Source organism: Manis javanica, chromosome 3 (assembly GCF_040802235.1).
Source record: "Manis javanica isolate MJ-LG chromosome 3, MJ_LKY, whole genome shotgun sequence".
NCBI lineage: Eukaryota > Metazoa > Chordata > Mammalia > Pholidota > Manidae > Manis > Manis javanica.
In genome coordinates, this window is record NC_133158.1 from 39,118,307 (window position 1) to 39,138,351 (window position 20,045).

General features: G+C 56.0%; 1 protein-coding gene across 7 annotated transcripts; it reads left to right on the forward strand.

The window, feature by feature from the left end:
• The first annotated feature begins 3,380 nt into the window (after window positions 1-3,380).
• On the forward strand, window positions 3,381-18,663 carry C3H21orf58 (chromosome 3 C21orf58 homolog). 7 transcript variants are annotated; one of them, XM_017640528.3, is made up of 9 exons: window positions 3,385-3,707; window positions 4,521-4,581; window positions 5,768-5,838; window positions 6,519-6,665; window positions 8,624-8,735; window positions 13,160-13,299; window positions 13,702-13,922; window positions 14,344-14,407; window positions 17,049-18,661. In XM_017640528.3, the coding sequence occupies exons 1-8, from the start codon at window positions 3,456-3,458 to the stop codon at window positions 14,369-14,371; spliced, it is 1,032 nt and encodes a 343-aa protein (XP_017496017.3). In that variant the 5' UTR covers window positions 3,385-3,455; the 3' UTR covers window positions 14,372-14,407; window positions 17,049-18,661. The 7 variants fall into 7 exon arrangements, with proteins under 7 accessions (XP_017496021.3, XP_017496017.3, XP_017496019.3 ...); XM_017640530.3 differs by lacking the exon at window positions 17,049-18,661 and having other exon boundaries at window positions 3,385-3,544; window positions 3,646-3,707; window positions 14,344-15,180; XM_017640526.3 differs by lacking the exon at window positions 17,049-18,661 and adding an exon at window positions 14,685-15,178.
• Window positions 18,664-20,045: the final 1,382 nt, after the last annotated feature.

The window sequence follows — 20,045 nt, forward strand, 5'->3', positions numbered from 1 at the left end:
CCGGGGATCCGGGCCAGCTGAAGAGCTGGATAGGATGACAGTACTGCAGGTGGCCTGCACTAGAGACGGAGGCATAAACAGCCTTGTGCCGGGAGCGCCAGGCAGACGTCACGGGCTACTGTCTCACCCACCCATCCCCAGCCTTTACCTGAGCAGGGCCGTGTGCTCGCTTCCACTTCAGACTGAATGAAAGCGATGATGATGCCCCGCCGTGAATGTGCTGTGGTCACGCCTGACACATGCTCATCTTTCAGCCTTAGTGAGAGTGGATTCTCGGCAACCCTCACAGAGATGTCAGGGAGAACTGGAAACTCAGCCACTGGAAAGCGTTCCTCCTAGTCAGACCCAGCCCTTGGTGTGAAGAATGGTGTGAAGAATTGTGTGGTTTAAGAAAATATGAGGTGGGTCTCATAAAACCAGGGGTCAGCCAGGCAGCGCCACCAAACCACAGGGTTTGCTCTCGTACTTCCAGAGCAGTAACCCTAACCCAGGTCTATGGCTGTCTCAACATCTGTGTTTTGCAATACGTTTAAAACCGCATGGGGGCCCAGGAGCAGTTTGCCCGTGTTGTTTGATCAGTGTTTTTCTGACTGTGTTCCTCAGAACTCCAGAATCATTTCCATGGCCATTCTAGACAGTTCTGTAAATGTAGGCTATGAGTCTTAACATTTTTTTTTAATTTTGTTATCATTAATCTACAATTACATGATGAAAATTATGTTTACTAGGCTCCCCCCTTCACAAAGTACCCCACACACACACCCTGTTACAGTCACTATCCATCAGCGTAGAATCACTACTTGTCTTCCCTGTGTTGCACAGCCCTCCCCATGCCCCCCCCACATGCTAATTATACATGCTAATCGTAATACCTCCCTTTCCCCCCATCCCTCCCTTTCCACGAGTCTTAACATTTTTAACAATTGAAAAGCTGTCCAAATAAATTCCCTTAGCCTCAAGGAGGGAAACACTCCTAGCAGCTTCCTCCCAGAGGACAGTATGGAAGGAAGAGAAAGACTGTAACTGTAGAGTGAAGACACCTGGCAGACACATCTCAGCCGGGTGGCCCAAGGTCAGCATCACAGCAAAGAGCAGGCTAGCCACATGCACCTGGGCAGGATGGGACAAGAAGGGCACCTCAGTCTTCCAACCTGAGCCTTGAGTCTAGTCATGAGAAAACATACAAATCCAAAAAGCTAACCTTTCAAAGAATATTGCTTCTCTCTCACTTACCAACTTTACATTTCCCTGTATGGCCCCAGAAGACGGCTGGCTAGCCAGAGACAGGTAAGATTCCTCAAGGGAGGAACAACCTAAGACAGGCACAGTCGGCAGGTGAGCCATCAGGTGAGAAACTGGGGATCAACAGAGGTGAGGCTTAGAACCTCACCCCCCCTGTTTTGAGAGAAATCTTTTGCATCTGTGGATGTTTTGTTGCCCTTGTCTAGCTTGGATTAATACTTGGTCTATAGGCACAGACCTGATCATCTACACTTGCCCTCTTACTATTATGCTTTCTATCTTTATCTTGCATCTACCTACCACTTCCACATTTTATTTTTTTAAAAAAGGGAGAAATGTGGGATTCACATATAAATCAAGTATAAAAATCAAATGAATAATCATATTATTCTGATTGTTTATTCTGACTTGATTGTTTATAGTTCATGATGCATGATCAAAACCGAAAGTTTCTGTGATATGACTGCCCTTGCACTGTTCACCATGTAAGAACTTATTCACTATGTAAGAACTTGTTCACCATGTAAGAACTTGTTATGCTTCAGAAGATTGGAGACTGTTGAGAGCTAGGCTTGAGGTTGATTAATGATTGTGCATTGAGTCCCCTATACAGAATTTTATTGTTGTTAACAACCATTTGATCAATAAATATGAGAGATGCCCTCTCAAAAAAAAAAGAGACATAAAAAAAGAAAAGAAAACATACAAATCCCAGTAGTAAAGGGACACCCTACAGAATGTATGGCAAGCACTCAAAGCTGTCAAGGGGACCAAAAGCAAAAGGAGCCAAAGAAACCGTGTTGGCTGTCACATAGTGCCCGGATGGTTCCTGGGACAAGAGGGGTGACAAGATTGCAAAAAAATCAAAGAAAGTGTGAACTTGAGCTCAAGACAGTGTATCAGTATAGGTTCATTGTCACATATCACAGTAACATGAGATGTTAGTAATGTGGAAACTCCAGCTTCTCAATTTTTCTGCAAATCTAAAGTTGTTTTAAAACATGAAGTTATTTTGTTCAACCACCTAACAAACACATACCCCCTGGGATGTGTTATGTACACCACTGGGATCACCTCCCAGCTGCCTTGAGCGGCTCGGCTAAGTTAACCAGCTTTTGTGTTCACGGAGACCTCCTGTTTGAGTGGTAGAGCCATGATACCTATAAAACCATAAATACTGAAGGATGTAGGCCATTTAAGGGACTTTTAGCCCAATTTTGGCCATGGGATGCAAGTTTCTGGGTCAGTTGCGTTGAGGAGGGGGTGTGTGCTGGCCCCTGCCCCTGCCCCAGCCCAGGTCGGCCATCACCAGTTCCAATCTCAAACCTGTTACGCCCACTTCATTAGTCAGGCTGACTTTTTGTAAACTTGGAATGTAAGCCCACCAGGTGAAGGGCTACTTTGATCTGTTTTTTGCCCTCAGTGGGCAGCACCGTTTATAGAAGGCTCCCCTTGCTGGGTGCACTCCTCCCCACCCACAGCCCTGCAGATAGACGCTCCAGCTGGCGGGTGGGTAGGCCTGGCTGAGGGTTCTGGCCTCGGGTGCCTCAACCTCTCCGCCTCCAGGACCACCCCACCCTTTCTGGGCTGGAGTCTCTGCCAAGCAGTACCAACACAAGTCACATCCCTGCCTGGACGGGTGGTGTCCCAAGTGGTCCCAGGGCCTGCGAGGTCCAGCTGGCTGTCTATGGGGGTGCGCTCACTGTGAGCCCCCATCAGGGAAGCCTCTAGGCAGGTCGTTGGCCAGCTCCCTGATTCTTCCCCTTCTGCCACCCAGAATTTCTTCAGGTCTTCCATCCCCACCCTCCTGGTGTCTGGGCTTTGCTCCATCTGGCCTGAGGATCCCTAGGAGGGGCCAAGGGTTTGCTGCCCTCCTGGAGGCAGAAATGGATGGGAGCAGCAGGTCCTGTGGTGCATGGGGTAAGGTGGATGCCCCGCACCTCCCCGACCCTACACCCTCTGGCCTCAGTCCTGGGGGTAGGTGGTGCATGGTGGCACATTGGGGCTGTCCTCTCTGCCACACCTCTCTCTGCCACTCTGGCCCCAGCCACTGCCCACTTTTGCCTTCCCCAGGAGCCCTGCCTGGCCACGCCTGTGAATCAGCAGTGTTTACAGGTAAACCCTGCATGGAGACCAGGCAGCACTGGAAAGGCCTCTCAGTGGAAACCTGGCAACCTGGGGCCTCCCTGTGTCTGTGTCACCTAGCAATTGCCATGGCAATGGTGTGGTGGCCCCAGAGCCCACAGGCCAGGGGATGTGGCTACCCTCCCGCACACAGCACGGGCACTGTTCACTGCACCCGGTGGGGCTGCTTCTCTGAGCTGAGCAATTCTTTCTTGCAGGTGCCCGCAGCTGGGCAGGGAGGCAGACCCGCAGGGTCCCCTCTCCTCTCCTGTGTTCCAGGGATGCTGGACTCCTTGGTGGCAGATCAAATGACTCGACTGACCCTGAAACTCTTGGAGAAGGTGAGGCGGGGGTCTTGTTCAGACATGCGGCTTTAAAAGGGAGGAAGTTGTTGCACCCATGAGCATGCTGCTCCCAAAGCAAACCCTTTCCAGCCATTCTCATCTCGTGGCCAGATTGTGGTTTCTTGCCTTTCTTCTTTGTGTTTATCCAGAACCAAGTAGGTTCTTCTGGCATTTTCTGCCAATAGGTGTCAGGCACTCACCCACAGGCAGAGTTTACCTAGGCCCATGAAGCCCCCCTGCAGAACCTCCTGGCTTCATGTTTAAGGAAGGCAGAGAGGCTGCTGGGCACAGGCCCCAGCCTGGCATACCTGTGCTCGGCTCTGTCTTCCTGTCCCCACCCCAAGGCGCCACTGTGTGGTCAGGTCCCCTGCGGCTTTGTTCTCTTCTGCTGCCCTGCCCCCGTTCCTCTCTCTATCCAGGTGGCCCTTGGAAGGGCTGGCAGAAGTTACCCCCACACAGCCTGGACTGGCTCTTCAGCCCAGGGCTCACTGGGGCAGTCAGGGTGGCCTGGGTCAAGCTCTTCAGAACGCCGCCTGAATGGGGCTGGATGTGTCAGAGCGTTAGAATTACATTTCAAGGTGGAGCGTGGTGCGGAGAGAGTGACCCACACGTCCTGAGAGCATGAAGGTCCTAGCCGCCTGCGCTGCACCTCAGCCACACAGCACTTCCTGCCCTGTCACCTCCGTTGGGGTGCTGGTCCCCTCAGAGCCCTTTGAGTCACTGGGGGATCCAGGGCAGCCCAGGCCAGGCCCCACCCTCATTGAGCCTGGGACTGGAGCCATTCCCTGTCTCCATCTCTTTTCCTCATAGAAACTTGAGCAAGAAAGAGAGAATGTGGAAAGGGATTCAGAGGACCCCCGCCTCACTCTGGGTAAGGGCGCCAGCCACTTGGAGCAGGCCCTTCCCTCCTGTTTCTGGCAAGGCTGTCTTAATGCTTTTCCTTTACATTCGGGGAAAGGCTTCTGTTTTCTTCTTTAAAATGTATGCGTGCATACACACACACACACACACACACACACACACACACACATCAGCTAAGCACACCCTCAAGTCTTATCAAACCCCAGGAGGGGGTACATTCATCATTTCCATTTTGCTGATGAGAAAGCAGAGGCCTAGAAAGGTATGATAATCTGCCCCAGGCTGCCCAGTTCAGAAGTGGCTGCAAGGGATCAGACCCACATGGCCCTGAGCTTGTTCAGGGGGGGCGGGGGGCTTGTCTGTCCACGTTGGGTCTCATGTCCTCTGGCTCCCAGACCACATACCCCATACACCCGCCAACCCTTGCCTGTGGTCAGATGCTCAGGCCACAGGAACCAGCGGTGGGTACAGCCTTCCTGGTGATGGTGTCTGGGATCAGGGATATCTGGTGAGGTGCTGGGAAGGCCTACGGGCACATTGCCAGTTCTTCAAAGCTCAGGGTAGCCCTTGGGCTGTGGGGGCTCTGGGCAGCTCCTGAAGGCAGCAAGCAGAGCCCAGGGCCCAAATTCAGATAGAAAATCCCAAGCCAGGTCACCTAACCAAGGGACAGGAGCAGATCCATGGAATGCCAATGGGCCAGGGAACTGGGGCTCCTGGGCCCCTACAGGGGACAGGCTGCTTCAGACACCCAGCTAGGTGGGGACGGCCTGCCATGCCCAGAGGAAAAGATGCCAGAGCCCCAGCCAGGCCCAGCAGACCCTTTCAGAGCCTTCTCTTGAACGGACCCCTCGGGGAGGTGTGGACTCCAGGATGCCATGGACAGCATTGCCTGATGCTTGGTGACCACCGGGTGGCTCCAGACAGCAGAAGGCCAGGCTCAGAGCCCCGTGAGGGCCTCCTTCCTCTCCCCAGAGTCCAGTGGAGCCTGGGGGGCATTCTATCTCAGCGCTGCAGGGGCACCCTGGTGCCGTCCACATGACGTGACTTCCAGCTCTTTCCAGAAATGAGCCTGAGCTTCCTGGGGGCCAGGGGTGGCCCCTACACACCCTTCCCCAAGGCTCTGGCCCCTCCTCTGGGACAGGTCACCCCAGGTCCTGGGTGGGGGTTCTGGAGGTTCCTCGGTGCGCTTCCTCCAGGACACGAGGCCAGGCCAGACGCAGCCCTGAGGAGCGCCCTGAGGAGGAAGGACGCTCTGCAGAGACTCCGGGTAGGTGCTGGCTGTCACCTGGACCTGGGCCAGCTCTCTGGGGCTGAAGCCACTGGCCCAGACCGGAGGCTTGGGAGGCCTTCCTCGGCCAGCCCTGGCTCTTTGATTCTGGTGACTTGGGGCAGATAATAGAATTGTGAGCAAGGGGGACTTCACACCTAGATCATGGACTTCAGGGAGCAAGTAGAACATGCACACACACGTCCTGTAGCCAGGGCTCAAACAACTCTTATTAGCTAGAAAACTTGCTGTGGCTGCATATTGTCCAAGGCAGAAATGCAGGTTAAAGAGTCCATTCCCACAGAAAGAGGAATTCTAAGATGCCCCAGGGCTTCATCCAAACTAAATCTACCAGTAGCACACTGACCGTGCAAACAGGTCACTGGAGTCCAGTGGGCAGTTGTGGCAGATACCGCTCTGCAGTGGGAAGAGCACACGCTCTCCTGGCTGGTGACAAAGGGCACCCTGAGCCAGTTCCCATCATCTGGTAAATTGAGAAGGCCTGTTATTCTCATGTGTGCCCCATGAGGGCCCTGGCTCCAATCCCAAGAGGCTGTGCCCCCCAGGGAAGGGCACCCGGGATGGGCAGCCCAAGCCCTGTGCACAGTGGGCTACACACATGTGGGCCTGTCACCCAACCTCCCCCAGCCGCACCAGCTGGCTCTGCACTGGCCTTGCAGGAACACCACCTCCTGGATGGAGTCTCCCCGGCCCACACCTGGAGGGTGCTGCACAGAGGAGCCCTCGAGCCCACGCTGACCCCAGGCGCCTCCCTCATCCCTCCGCCTCCACCAGCCCCTGAGCCACCCCAGTTGATCCGACACTGGGTAAGTCTTCGCCATGGCGGACCAGTGTGGGGGGAGCAGAGCCCCCCAACGCCTGTCACTGTGGTCCACAAGCAGCATTACAGTGTGCTCAGAAGGGTGCCAGTTGACTAGGAGCCAAGCCAGCAGGCAACCGCCTTGTTCCAGGTCCTGTTTGGTGGCTTCTGTGGCCCCTCTTAGCCACGTTCTGAGACCTGGCTTCGGGGAGGAGGAGTCTTACCTTCTTGTCACAGAGAAGAGGTTGGGATTTCAACTCGGCCTTCCTGCCTCCAGCTGCAGGGCCTGACCTCTGCACTAGGAGCACAATTAATGGGCTCAGAGGTTTGCCAACTCTTTTTCAACACTCACTCATGATGAGGAGAGGCTTAAGACCTACTACAAGGGCAGAATTTAAAAAGGTAAAAGAATTTTCCAGCTCTGAGCCTCATACCTTATCCAGCATTCTGAGTTGCAAGCAATGGAAAGCAACTCTGACTTTCTTAAGCACGGGGGACGTATCAGAGGGCAGCTGGGGGCAGAGGCAGCACAGAAGTCTGGGACCTGGCATATCACAGCGCAGGAAAAGTCGGTGTGACTGGGAGGAAGAGAAGCTCGAAGAGGTGGGCAGGGCCATGTAGAGAAGGCTCTGCACTGCTGGCCAGGGCTTGATGGTGCCAGCAGGCAGGATCTGTGGCCTGGAGGGCATCTGTCCTTGGGGGGAGGACCTGGCAGCAGGAGTCGGGGGAGAAGTGGGCTCTGTGCTAGTGGAGCCTGGGGCCATCTGTGTCCAGGTCCCAGAGATCCCCACTGTGCCTTCTGGTTTTCCAAACCTGGAACCTCCTTCCAGGATTGGTGGAGGGGTGGGGTGTAAGTGCCAGGGGTCCCCCAGATCCAAACACATCCACACTTACTGCAGTTCCCCAGGGCCCAGACATTCATGTGTGTCTCAGCCCCAGCCCCACCGATCCCGGGAGAACAAGAGGGCCGCATCACCCTGAGAGTCCCCTGGGGGCTGGACCCAGAGGTCCTCTCAGCCGGGACAGGCACAGGGCTCCAAGGGCCTCTATGCAGGGGCTGGCCTGCCATAGCCAGGGGCCAAAGCTGACCTGCCATCTGTTTTTGTACAACTGCAAGCCAAGAATGGTTTTATACTTCTAAGTGTCCGGGGGAAAAAAATCAAAAGGATAATGAACCCATAACACATAAAATGGTGTGAAATACCAGCCTCCTGTCGTGTTCGTGATTGAAGTTTCATAGGACCAGTCTAATCATTTAACTCAGGAGAGAAGCCAGAGGTCATGGCCAGGAAGCCATAACCTGTTTTCATGACAGGTTCCTTGGCTGCCTCTGTGAGGGCAGAATCACTGAAACCAGGCGTTACTCAGCCTGCTGCAGACAGGAAGCCCGGGAAACATCAGAATTGCCAAGTGGTGGTCAGCTCAGGCAGCCAAGACGCAGGGCTGCAGACGGGCAGCGTAGGCAGCATGAATGTGTTTCTCATGGCTTTTGGAGGCTGGAAACCTCCCACCCGGTCCCACCCGGTACTGGAGAGGGCTCTCACCCTGCCTTGCAGACGGCTGCCTTCTGTGTGGCAGAGAGAGAGCTCTCTGGTATCTCTATCTTTTTTTGTAAGGATGCCAGCTCTATTAAATCAGTTGCCCCTAAGACTTCATTTAACCTTTGTCACCTCCTCACAGGCCCTGTCTCCAAATATAATCACACTGGAGATGAGAGCTTCAACATACGGATTTGGGGGTGGGCACAAACATTCAGTCCGTGACGTGCCACATCCTAACAGACAAATTTGAACATCTGTCTATTCAGCCGTCTATTTAGATCATTTAAAGATCCTCTTGGAACGGTGGATGACTGGAGATGTGCAGTTGGGTGGATGGGGGGCCTGGCAGGCAACAGGCAGGCAGATGCCACAGGACACTGTCCCCAGGGGCCGTTCAGGTGACTCACCGTCACTCTCTCCCCAGGCGCCCCGTCCTCCTGCCACCAGCAGCCAGCAGCTGCCTCTGCAGCCACTCTTGGCACAGGTCGCCCCTCCCCAGGCCTTCCCCACTCAAAGGTCCGGAAGTATCAAGGAAGGTGAGTGTTCGTATTAATATTGTTATGGGCTTATAACACTCTCTACAGAAAGAAAATATATTTTTGTAAGCAGGATAGTCATTCAGGGTCAGCTTTTGGCCACTCAACTGAAACTATTTATTTACAAACATGAAAATAATCATAACTTTAAGAAATCCTTATTTGATGGCTATCTACAAGGTAAAAGAAAGACTAGACTAGGAATTGAAAGAACTCATCAAAGTATTAGCTATGTGAAAACCTTAGTTAAATTGCTTTTTAAATAACTTTAAATACTTGATTTTTAAAGCAGCTTGTTGAGATGACATGGAATAGAATGTACATAAGATGTGGTAAGTTTTGATATAAATACTACCCATGAAGCCATCACTAAGTCAAGATTGCAAACACACCCCTCACCCCAAAGTTTTCCTCCTCCTTTTGACCCCTACCTCCTGTCCCCCACAAGCAGCTGCAGATCAGCTTCCACTGCTATACATTACTTTGTATTTTCTCAGTTTTTATACAGCCACAGTCACAGAGTGCATACTCCCTTTTTTATGGCTTCTTTCAGCAAAATTGGTATAAGACTCATCACCCTAGCTGGGCACACCAGTCGTGGGTTCTTGTGGCTGCTGGCAACAGTCCACTGTGTGGGTGTGCCGTGTGTCCACCCTCTCACTGTTGAGGGACATTCTGGTTGTTTCCAGTGTCTGGCCAGTGGGTTTCAGCCCACGCAGCAAGCCGGTCTCTGCCTCTGGGCCCCTCTGTCCGCACAGCTGTCTTCTGGGCCTCTGTCCTCAGCACTGCCCACTCCACCCTCTGCTCTGCTCTCCTCAACCTTGCAGCCCTGCCACCATGTTACACCCAGAGCACTGGGCGGAGCTCTTTTTATAGCGTCAATAGCAACATATTGCCCACACGTGTGTAGTGAGCTAGCTGACCAGGGCCAGGTGAGAATCCTGGCCACAGGAGACTTCACTTTATCCATACCAGCTTTTAGTTATCACCAAAAAAGCTGCCATGGACATTCTCCTCTGAGTCTTCCTGTAGACACGTTTCCATTTGTCTTGGGTAGATATATAGGAGCAGAAGGGCTGAATCAGGTGGCAGATGTGTGTTTAACTTTCAAAGAAACTGCCCAACTGTCCCCAGAGTGGCAGCGCCATTCTGCACTCCCAGCCCCAAGGCATGAGGTCTCCAGTCGCTCCACCTCCTCACCAGCACTCAGCGTGAACAGCCTTTTGAACGTCAGCCATTTTAACAGGAGGGGTGGTAGTTCACTTGCGTAATTTGTATCTTCCTGACAAAGTTAGGAGTCTTGGGGCCAGATTGTGTGTAGAGTCTGATCAGTGCCTCACTTCTGTCCCAGGGACTAATACCAGCTCATCTAATCACACATTATAATGCGCGCCCAGCCTGGCCCTGGGTGCAGACCCACAGAGGCGCTCTGCTAGCCTCCCACCACCCGCCCTCAGCTTTTCTGGATGAACCTGGTCCAGGTGGTCTGCCAGGTTCCAAGGCAACCTGAGCAATCATATATATGCTTTTGCGTGTCTGCATGTGCGCATTCGTGTGCTGGCATGTGTGCACGCTTGTGGGTACAAATGCTTATATGCCTTCAAAATGAAAAAGTGGCGTTTAAAATCCATGGGAAAAAGTGAAGCACTCACTTTGCAGCTAGCCATTTACACAGAGTAAAGTCAAGTTCCTTACCCTACTCTCCCCACCCAAACAAATTCCTGCTGGATAGAACACTTGAATACAAACACACGAAATTTGTCAAGATGACTACAAGCCCTCTGGAGAACTGCCGGCTCCTCCCCCACGGCTGGAAGGAACTCGCAACACCACAGCCCCCTCTGCCTCCCCGCCTCCCCCAGGCTGCGCTCTGCTTCAGGCCTACATTTCAGATGATGTCACAGAAACAGACACTAGTGTGATCCATATAGAAATGTCATCTGAGTTCACCTCACATCTTTACCACCCTTATCGTACATGGACTGTCCTTCTGGGATCATTTTCTATCATCTTGAAATATATCCTCTACAAGTCCCCTCAGAATTGGCTATTGAAGCCCCTCAGTGTTTACTTTCTTGCCCATTTTTTTCTCCTTGTTCTTAAATCCTGGTCTTGCTGGATATTCAAATCTACTTTGATAGTTATCTTCTCCCAACAATGCCTAAGGCCCCTGTGATTACATTGCACCCACCCAGATAATCCAGAATAATCTCTCCACCTCAAGATTATCTTTTAAAATTAACTCATTTTTAAAGTGGTGGGAAAAAACAGGTAACATAAAATTTACCATCTTAACCATGTGTTCGTGGTGTTAACCACATGCACCTTACTGTGACATATCTTGACGTGCCTTCTGCCATGCATGGGACACATTCACGGTTCTGGGGAGCAGGATGCAGGCGCTGTTGGGGGCCATGACCTGCTCACCACCCCTCGGTCGTGTGGTCCCATAAAGTGTGGGCTGTTCTTTTGGGGCTGCGTGCCCAGGGCCTTCTGCCGGGGCTGCCGTGACAGTGCTGCTCCGAGCAGGCCTCGTCCCCTAGGGGTGGTCACGCACATTGCCTCCGGGTCTATGCCTAGGAAGGAGGTGGCAGGGTCAGGAAATACTCGTCTTCCAACATGGCAGGACCCCGTTACACCCCACAGGAGTGAGTGAGACTTTCTGGTGCTTGCAGCAAGTCACCAGCACTTGGTGTTTGTGATTTCTCATCTTGCCTTTCTGGCGCGCTGGTCATGGTGACTCATTCTGGCTTTGGCTTGCATTCTGCCTTTCACTTGTTTATTAGCCATTTGGATACCCTTTTTTGTGGAGAGCCATTCAGCTGTGTGGCCCACTTTCCTTACAGGTTGTCTGCCTCTCTTACTGATTTCTAGGGATTCTTCACATATTCTAAAATGGGCCCTGCTTTGTTTTCTGTACAGCAAATACCAAACCCTGTGTGGCCTGGCCCCTCCCTCTCTGCACAGAGGTTCAGACTCTCAGGCTCTCCCCTTTAGGTCAGAGCCACTGTCCTGTGTAAGAAGTCCTTATGAGGATGGTCCTTTCTATTAGCTTCTGAATCGTGGCCTTTCGCATGAAGATTCACGACCCATCTGGAATAGACTTGTGAGTCATGCTGTGTTTTTGTAGGGGTGGGGGGCATGCTTTGCCCTGTACCATCCATCGGGACTGCCTCCCTGCACCAGATCTCCCTTCACCCCAGCCCAGAGCAAACCGCAAGGCCCACTTCTGCCCCCTCCTTTCAGTGATCCCTTCACGCTTGATGCTGCCCAGCGGGAATCCCTGGGCCTGGCCAGGGAGCTTCCCTCTCAGAGGGTGCTGCTGTGTGGCAGACCGCCCCTGCCAGGCCCGCGCGGCTCTCTGCCCAGACCGGGCGGCCGCTCACGCCCCGTGTTATCTGGCGGGGACAGGAGTCCCTGCAGCTGTGCTGAACACATCTGGCTCTGCCACCACCTCCACCCCGCCCCTCTGCTCCAGGCCCTCTGGCCAAATGTGTGTCAGTCAAGGCATTCCAGAGAAACACAGCCGACAGGGTGTGTACATACGACGGTGTAGCAAAGGAATTAGCCCAAGTGATTATGGAGGCTCACCTAGTCCAAAATCTGCAGGGTGGGCTGGCAGGCTGGAGACCCAGCAAAGAACTGCACTCGAAGCAGGAAGGCTGTCTGCCAGCATGCCCAGTTTGTAGCTGTGTCTGTGGGGTACCCCCAGCCCTGGTCCCCAGGCTCCTGCATGCTTGACTGGGAGCTCCGGTGCCCTAACTACTGTGGAAGTAGCATGTTTACTCTCACACTGGCAAAACACACATGTTGCACAGTACCCAGAGTTGGTGAATATCCTCATTCCCTGGGGTTACCAGGGTCCTAAAACAACAGAACTGGACTCTCATTCTGGGGGCCAGAAGCCCCAGATCAAGTGGGTGGGGCCGCCCTCCACCCAGAGGCTCCAGGGAGGGTCCCTCCTGCCTCCTCCAGCTCCGGGTGCTTCCCTTTGCCGCTCCGTCCCCACGTGGCCTCTCCTCTGAGTCAGTCTCAGACCTCCCGCGGCCTTACTCACAGACACTCTTGTCCTGGGATTCGGGGCCTGCTTGGACAATCCAGGATGACCTTCTCAAGATTCTTAGTTTCTGCAAACACCCTTTTTCTAAGGCCACTCAGAGGTCCTGGGGATGAGAACACACCTCTTGACGGCCACCCACAGCCCAGGGGCACTTTAGGAATCGGCAAGGGCCGGGGCAGCGGCAGGGAAGGGGGAGCAGCCGCCTGGGCCCTGGGGCCTCACAGCCTGCTCCAGCCTGCACTGGGACACCTGGGCCGGGAGGCTCTCTGCTGCTCCTAATGTGCCATACCTGCTTCTGCAAACATGACACCTGCCAGTCCACCAGCCCTCTGTGGACGTGGAATGCATCTGCCTCTCCTTGCAGACGTGGTAGAGCTGATGCTTGTGCAGAATGCTCAGCTGCACCAGGTCATCATGCACAGCTTGATGCTCAGAGCCCTGCCCCCCTCCAAGCTCGCGCCTTCCCCAGGACCACAGGCTGCCCCTCTGCACCCCACCCTACAGGTAGGCTCCTCTGGGACAGACACCAAAGCCATAAGGCCATGGAGAGCGACCTCCAAATCAAAATCAGAAGCCCTGGGTGGCTTTTCTTCTGGAAATGTGCACACCTGTGTAACTGAAAAGCACATTCCTGGCTCCAGGTTTGTGATCTGGCCACGAACCTGCAAAAGTTCCCCAGCACCCCCTGAGGAGGAGTGGCGTTGTGCAGTTCAGGGTCCAAGAAGCTCCTCCTTGAGCCAGATGAGCTCTGCAGGAGCCTGGCCCTCCTATCCCCTCCATGCCCCCTGCCATCACTGCCCCCTGTTGCTGCCCATCACCCTAAGTTGGGGACCAGGTGGAGGGAAAGGGGAGGCCAGGAGTGGTCTGTGGTCCCTGCTGAAGCAGGCTGGTGTGTGCTGTGTTGAGGACCCACAGTGGGCTAACCCCGCCATCCTCCGAGCTGAGAGGCAGAAGCCGCCCTCTGTGCACCACCACCACCACTACGCACCCCCAGCTCCCCTGCAGGCCGTTCCTGCCCCTGGCCCCTCAGGGGCTTACTCCATGTGGCCCTCCATGGTCTCAGCCACCACCCTCCCGCCTGCCACCAGCTTCCTGCCTGCAGTGCGCCACGTGCCTGGCCCCTCTGGGTAAGTCAGGGCCAGCTTCCTGGGCCTGGGGGGCAAGAGGATCCCAGGCCCTGGGCTGCCCCTTCTCCTGCTTGCTGAGAAGCCAGTGGGTGTCCATCTTTGTTGGGTCCCTAGGCTGTGGCAGGGAATCTGGAAAGGAGCCTGGGAAGGCCCTGCCGTCTCCCAGCAGGATGTCTGTGGGGCCATGGCAGCCCCGGCTCCTGACGACCGTGGGCTGAGTGTGGGCCCCACTCCAGCCTCCCCAGGGAAGCTCTCCATGGCTTGGCTCATCTGTCCACCCAGGGCGCATGTCCTGGGGACCTGGAGCGAGCAGGGCTGTGAGAGCCCTCGCCCTCGCCCTGGCAGGGTTATCGCCTGCGGTGGGGGGCTGCGAGCAGGCAGAGGCAGTGACTACACCCAGGGACACCCTGCCCTTCCTTAGGATGGCGCCTGGAGGTGTGATGCCCTGAGAGGCCCTGGGTCTGTGAGCCCCCAACCGGGCCCAGGTAAGCAGCAGGGCCCTTGTCTCCCCCAGGACAAGGCTGGGAGAAGCCTGGCAGTCCTGGCCCCTGGGTGCAGGACACTGAAGGTCACGGGAAAATAGAGGGGTGTCATCAGAAAAGACAGCTCTGGCGCCATAAGAGGACAGAGCGATAGATCCAGCCACATAAAATTGTAAACCTTCCTATGGGGAAAATGCCATAAACAGTGTCAAATGTATCGGTGTCGGCCGGTGCGTCTGCGGGCTGTGGGGGCATCCCTGCCGTGCACTTGGGTTCACAGCTTCTTTCCCTGGATCCAGAACAGCTGCTGGCCAGGGTTCCTGCTGAAGAGGGCCAGGCGGGGACAGGTGCCAGCCACCTCTTTGCTCCTGCAGGCTGTCAGGGAGTCTGACACGAATTCTTACCTTTTCTCTTCCTGTATGTTGTTATTCCATTTTTTTCTTGGTGAGACCATGTTCCCTTGAGGTTTTAATGTAATTTTCATGTGAATGTCATTTTCCAGCATCATGCATGTTTTCAGTGGTCCCTTTTGAATAAATCGTCTCATTTCCTAAGTTCTGCACAAGCAGGAGCCCTGTCCCTATTTGGCATCCTCAGACCCGGGCAGGTGCACCGGGTGCCCGTCTGAGGGAGGGAGAGGCCCAGGCCCACAGTTGCCATTTGGCCACACGGTGCCCCCTGGTACCGCCCGCAGGCAGGTGGCTCCAGGCACTGAGTGACACGTGCCTGCAGGAAGCGCAATGCCTCCCCAAATCCACATCTCTTGTTAAATGCACCAGTTAAAGTCTGCCCCCAATTTCCTGTTTTCATGTTGACTTTGTCTAAATGACTTTTCTCTTCGGTTTTGTTTCTCAACATAATTATGAACTGAATAGAGGGAAGTGATGTGACAGGAACTGATTGCCTTGGGCAGGAAGCTGCCTGCCTACCTCCTGAGCATGGTGACCTCACTCCCTGCCCAGCCCCCGTCCTTCTCTGTGAGGCCCCTTTACTCACACGGACACTCCTCACACCAAAGTCTGGTGCTTCCTCACACCACGCAATGTTGCCTCCTACCTGGTGTCCCACAGCTCAGCTCCGTCCCACCCCACGTGCCAGGAGGGCCCATCCTCCACCCCACAAACAGGTGCAGGATGCCCCAGTGCTTTGGACGCCCTGCTGTTAGTCGGGGTCCCAGGGCCCCCCTGAGTCCAGTCAGTTTGCCCACAGAGCTCAGGGACACACTCATAGTTACCAGTTTATTATATAATAAAGGATGTGATGAAGGACACAGGTGAACAGCCAGGTGCAGAGGCCCACCTGTATGTGGACATGCCTACCCACCTGAACCCCCCAAACTCTGTGCTCAAAGGGTTTTACAGGGGAGAGGGTCATCGTCAACCATGCTGAGAGGAAGCCTAGGCCTGCGGGCAGGCCCCAGGGAGGTGCCTCAGCTGGGAGCCCGCCTCAGCCACCAGCAACGTGAGGGGGCCTTCCAGCTGACCTCAGCCCAGCCACCGTCTGACACCCGCCTCCTAAGAGCCCAGAGCCAGGACCATCTCACGGAGCCTGGTCACCCTGGACCTGGGGAGACATGGGGCCCGACGGCTGTGGCTGTTTCACATCACCAACTAGGGGGTTTGTCACACAGCAGTAGGTGGCAGATACAAGGAGGACTTGGCCAGACACAAAGAGCAAGGGGACAGAAGGGTGGCCTTGGCAGGGGCATGACACGAGCTAAGGTCTGGAGCCAGGATCCATGTCCTGAACTGGACAACCTCCAACCGCGGGGGCTGGACCCTGATGAGGGTTGGCAGGGGAAGGGATGAGGCTGGGCCAACTGAGTGGGGACGTGGGGCAGACCCGGAGGGCTCACGTGACAGAGAGATCCCTTTGGCTGAGGAGGAAGAATGTGGTCTGTGCACAGGAAGGCAGGGAGGTGAGCACAGGGCTGCCGGACAGACGCGGAGCCTCACCCAGAGAGGAACCCAGAACTGAGAGATGCTTGGGTGAGCACTGTGATACCCGGAGCAGAGCCTGTGTGCGGGTGCAGGGCAGGACGCAGGACCATTCTCAGGTTTTCAGTTGGAGCTGGGGGCGCCCCGCTCTCCGACGGCCCCTCCTCTCCACCCACAGCTGCCTGGTTGCCCCGGGGGCTGCCGCAGCCCACAGCTCTGCCTGCTGGAGGTCCCAGGAGAGGGCACTGCACCGCTGGCTGCAGAGACACCCCTGGCGGGCTCCCCAGAGTGTTGATACTGAAAACCAGTCCTTGTCACCAAAGTCAAGTCACAAACACAACCTTTTCAGGAGAGGAAAGGAACAGTTTATTAATTTGCCGGCAAAGGAGGGAGCGGCGGGCTAGAGCCCTAAAGAGCCCCTGTCCCCCCGAAGCACAGCAGTCAGGACTTTAAAGGGGAATCGTGGGGCAGGCCGGGCGTTCACGAGCATCGGCCCTCCTCAGAGCCCCGGGCCGGGGCGTCTTGGATTCTGCAGAATCACTGCGCTGCCTCTGACCTGAAACAGATAATAGGGAGAACAGAAAGAAACTGCCCCTTGTCAATTGTTACAAGGTTTTGGGGGCTAGTTCATTTTACAGTTATTCTTCCTGTTGAATTCTAAACCCAGGGATTTAATTAAGTTTTCCTCTGCTATATCGCCTCTGCAGGGGACCCAGAACTGGGTCAGAACCCCACATCCCCTTAAGGAGAGCAAGCCCCTGTTCCTGCACCTGCCTCCTCAGGGGACCCAGGGCCCACTGAGGACCCTGCACTCCTGCAGGGACAACCTGTTCCAGCCCCGCCCTCAGCACCAGCTCCCCAACCACTCAGTCCACCTGCTCCCCTACCAGAACAGTCCTTCCCTCCTGTTACGTTTCTGTTTGCCTTTGGTCGAATTTTCTGTTTGTTTTATATAGTTAATGGTTTTATCTGTGATAAGTTTTAAAGAAAATTGTGCCTTTACCACTTTAAATTGAATGCCTCCCGGGCACTATGTACAGCACAGTGTGTGCAACATCACCACCGGGTCAGAGTTGTTCTTCCCCAAAAGCAACCCCTGTCCCAGTGCCCTCGCCCCCCACTGCCCCTCCCAGCCCGCACAGCCCCCAGTCTGCTTTCTATCTCTGCTCCTTCCTCTGTTCTGATGTTGCCCGTCAATGGAATCAAAGGACAGGTGCTTTTTGTCTCTGCCCACATATTTTACAAGGGCTCTGGTAAATTTCTGTCTTTACTTGAAATAGCATTTTTCTATTTGGAAAGAAGTATCCCAGGTGAGCTAAAGATTAGGTGCCTAAGTGAAGCCCTCTTAGCAAATACAGGCACAGTGTGGGGTGGAGACCCTGGTGTACGTGTTGACACCAGAGCCAGAAGCCAGAAGGGAAACGGCTGCCGTTCTGTGGCCGAAACAAAACCAGAAAAATGTACAAAGCTGGAAAGACAAACCACAGACCGTAGACCTCAGCAGCCATTTGTCGACCCAAGGCCAGGGCCTGGTGTGACATCCCTGTGGTCCACAGGGTCTCAAAAATCAACGTTGCAAAAAGGGACAAAGCAACGCAGGTGATCCCAGGCAGACGGCAGCACGGGGGTCGTGGGGGGAGTGTGCGGTGCTCAAGGTGCGCACAGCAGAGACAGCCGTAATCGGGCACCCTGGAGGGCCTCTAGTCTGGGGACACCCGGCCCTGGGGCCCCGCTAGCAGGCAGGGGCCCTGGGATCCCCAGCGCACAGTCCTGGTCCCGGTGGTGGGGGAGGCTGGTCCCAGCACTCAGAAGGCCCCAGTGCCCAAGGCTGGCTGCCCGGGCGGACGGGGTGGCTCTGCCTGCAGAGCTCAGAGGGGGCTGAAGGCTGGGAGGGCACAGAGGCCAGGGAGGCCGGGACCTGTGCCCCGGGAGGCTGCATACGGAACGGGCGGGCGCTGGAAGTGGTCTGGAGTCAGGGACGGGGGTCCTCGACCCCGCTCACCGTCCTGCCGCTGGGCAGCCCAGGACGGCTCTCAGCCAGTTTCCCCATCTGTGAAATGGGCGAATAACCGGGCCCTCCTGCTGGGCTGTCGGGAGGTGACCTGCCAGCGGCCTGGGAGACACGGAGCCACGGGCCAGCCGGTGACAGCAGCGCTCGGGGCTGGTGGGCTGTCCCTGCCCAGGAGCCCCCGCTGTGCCCTGCTCCCCGGCACACCCAGCAGGAGCGCCATTCCAGGAGGACGGAGGGTCCCGAGGGGTGCTCAGCACCGCAAGGCCAGCGGGACGCGCTCCCCGCCGTCTGGGGCCTGTGCTCTGACACCCTCTGGCCCCACCCCAAGTACGGGCCCCTTGGGCACCTCCAGGGTTGGGGCTCCGTGCTGTCAGCCAGTCACTCAGCAAACACTTCTCCCTGCGAGGTGCTCAGAGCTCCGTCCTGGAGCCCGACCCGCCGCCCTGCCCACTGAGAGATGGCAAAGGGGCTGGTCCACGGGGCGGAGGGCGGAGGATCCTTGGGAATCGCCCCTGGTTGTCGGGCCGGGACTGAGAGAACGGCGGAGGGCGCGCACTCAGCACTTGGCCTCAGAAACAAGCTCGAAGCCGTGACGAGGAAGGGCGCCCCGTGACTCACAGGCCGTGGGTCCTAATCGCAGGCCCGTGCTGACGCCCAGAACCAACACAGGGTGAGCCGGGTGCTGACGGGCTGTCGGGACCCACTTTCTGATGGGCGGGAGCATCTCTGCAAACCTCCCCGAGGGCCGCGGGGCTTCCGCAGGGCCCCCGGGATCCCCGCCACGGAAACCCTCCTCCTTGGAAGCTGCGTCCTCTCCTCCTCGTCACATGGTCTTCCTGCACTGCCCGGGGACCCCCCGCCAGGCTGCCGCATTCCGCCCCGGCCCTCTGGCAGGGTCTCGGGCTCCCTCCGCCATCCCCGGGCCCCTTTCTCTGCAGCGGTGTGCGTCTTCCTCCGCTGCGATGAGCACGGGCAGCTCTTCCGTCCCTGTCCTCCCGGGCTGACTCTCGCGTCCACAAGGCCAGACGATCCGTGCAAAGTCACAGGAGGTGTGGAGCCTCCGCAGACCTTGGGTCCCCAAAGCAGGCGGGGAGCTGGGGGTGACTGGGGGCAAGCGGTGTACTTGCAGGTGGTCCCAGGCCCCTGAGGAGGACACGGGAGAGGGCGTCTGGAGGAGGAAGGCCAGTGTGGGGCCCTGAGGAGTGGGCGCCGGGGTGGGCACGGGGCTCAGCCTCTCCGGGAACCCACATCCCACCCGGTTGAGCTTAGTCCCCACCAGCGGAAGGTCATCCCCCGAGCACCGCGCTCCCGCGCCAAGGCTGACACCTGTTTGCAGAAGACGAAGCAACCCCGGGTGGGGGAGAGCCCTCAGGCAGGGGGGGCCCTGGGGGCTCCAGGGGACGCGCCCACCCGGCCGCAGGGGGACTCTGGTGCGCTGAGGGCAGAGCAGCGCGCTATCAGCAGCCTCTGCAGCTGGGGTCTCCAAGCAGACCCATCCTCAACCCAGAGACAGGCCAGTCTGCAGGGCGGTTCTCCCCCAGTCAAGGAGCGTGGCCCAGACTACCTGCCAAACCCACGTTCCCGATCCTTCCCACTCAGCCGAAGCCATAAGAAAGTCAGAGCATTTTAATTGGTGTCGGGTGCCCAGAGACGTTTGTTTTCTGGCCCGGATCGTAACAAAGACGTCAGCGCC

What these genes read in the sequence shown, in the direction of transcription:
- C3H21orf58 (XM_017640528.3), top strand. Translation starts at nt 3,456, where the DNA reads ATGGCAATGGTGTGGTGGCCCCAGAGCCCACAGGCCAGGGGATGTGGC. An exon ending in GGACCCCCGCCTCACTCTGG is followed by an intron (nt 4,582 to 5,767) that starts GTAAGGGCGCCA and finishes CGCTTCCTCCAG; the next exon opens with GACACGAGGCCAGGCCAGAC. An exon ending in GTCCGGAAGTATCAAGGAAG is followed by an intron (nt 8,736 to 13,159) that starts GTGAGTGTTCGT and finishes CTCTCCTTGCAG; the next exon opens with ACGTGGTAGAGCTGATGCTT.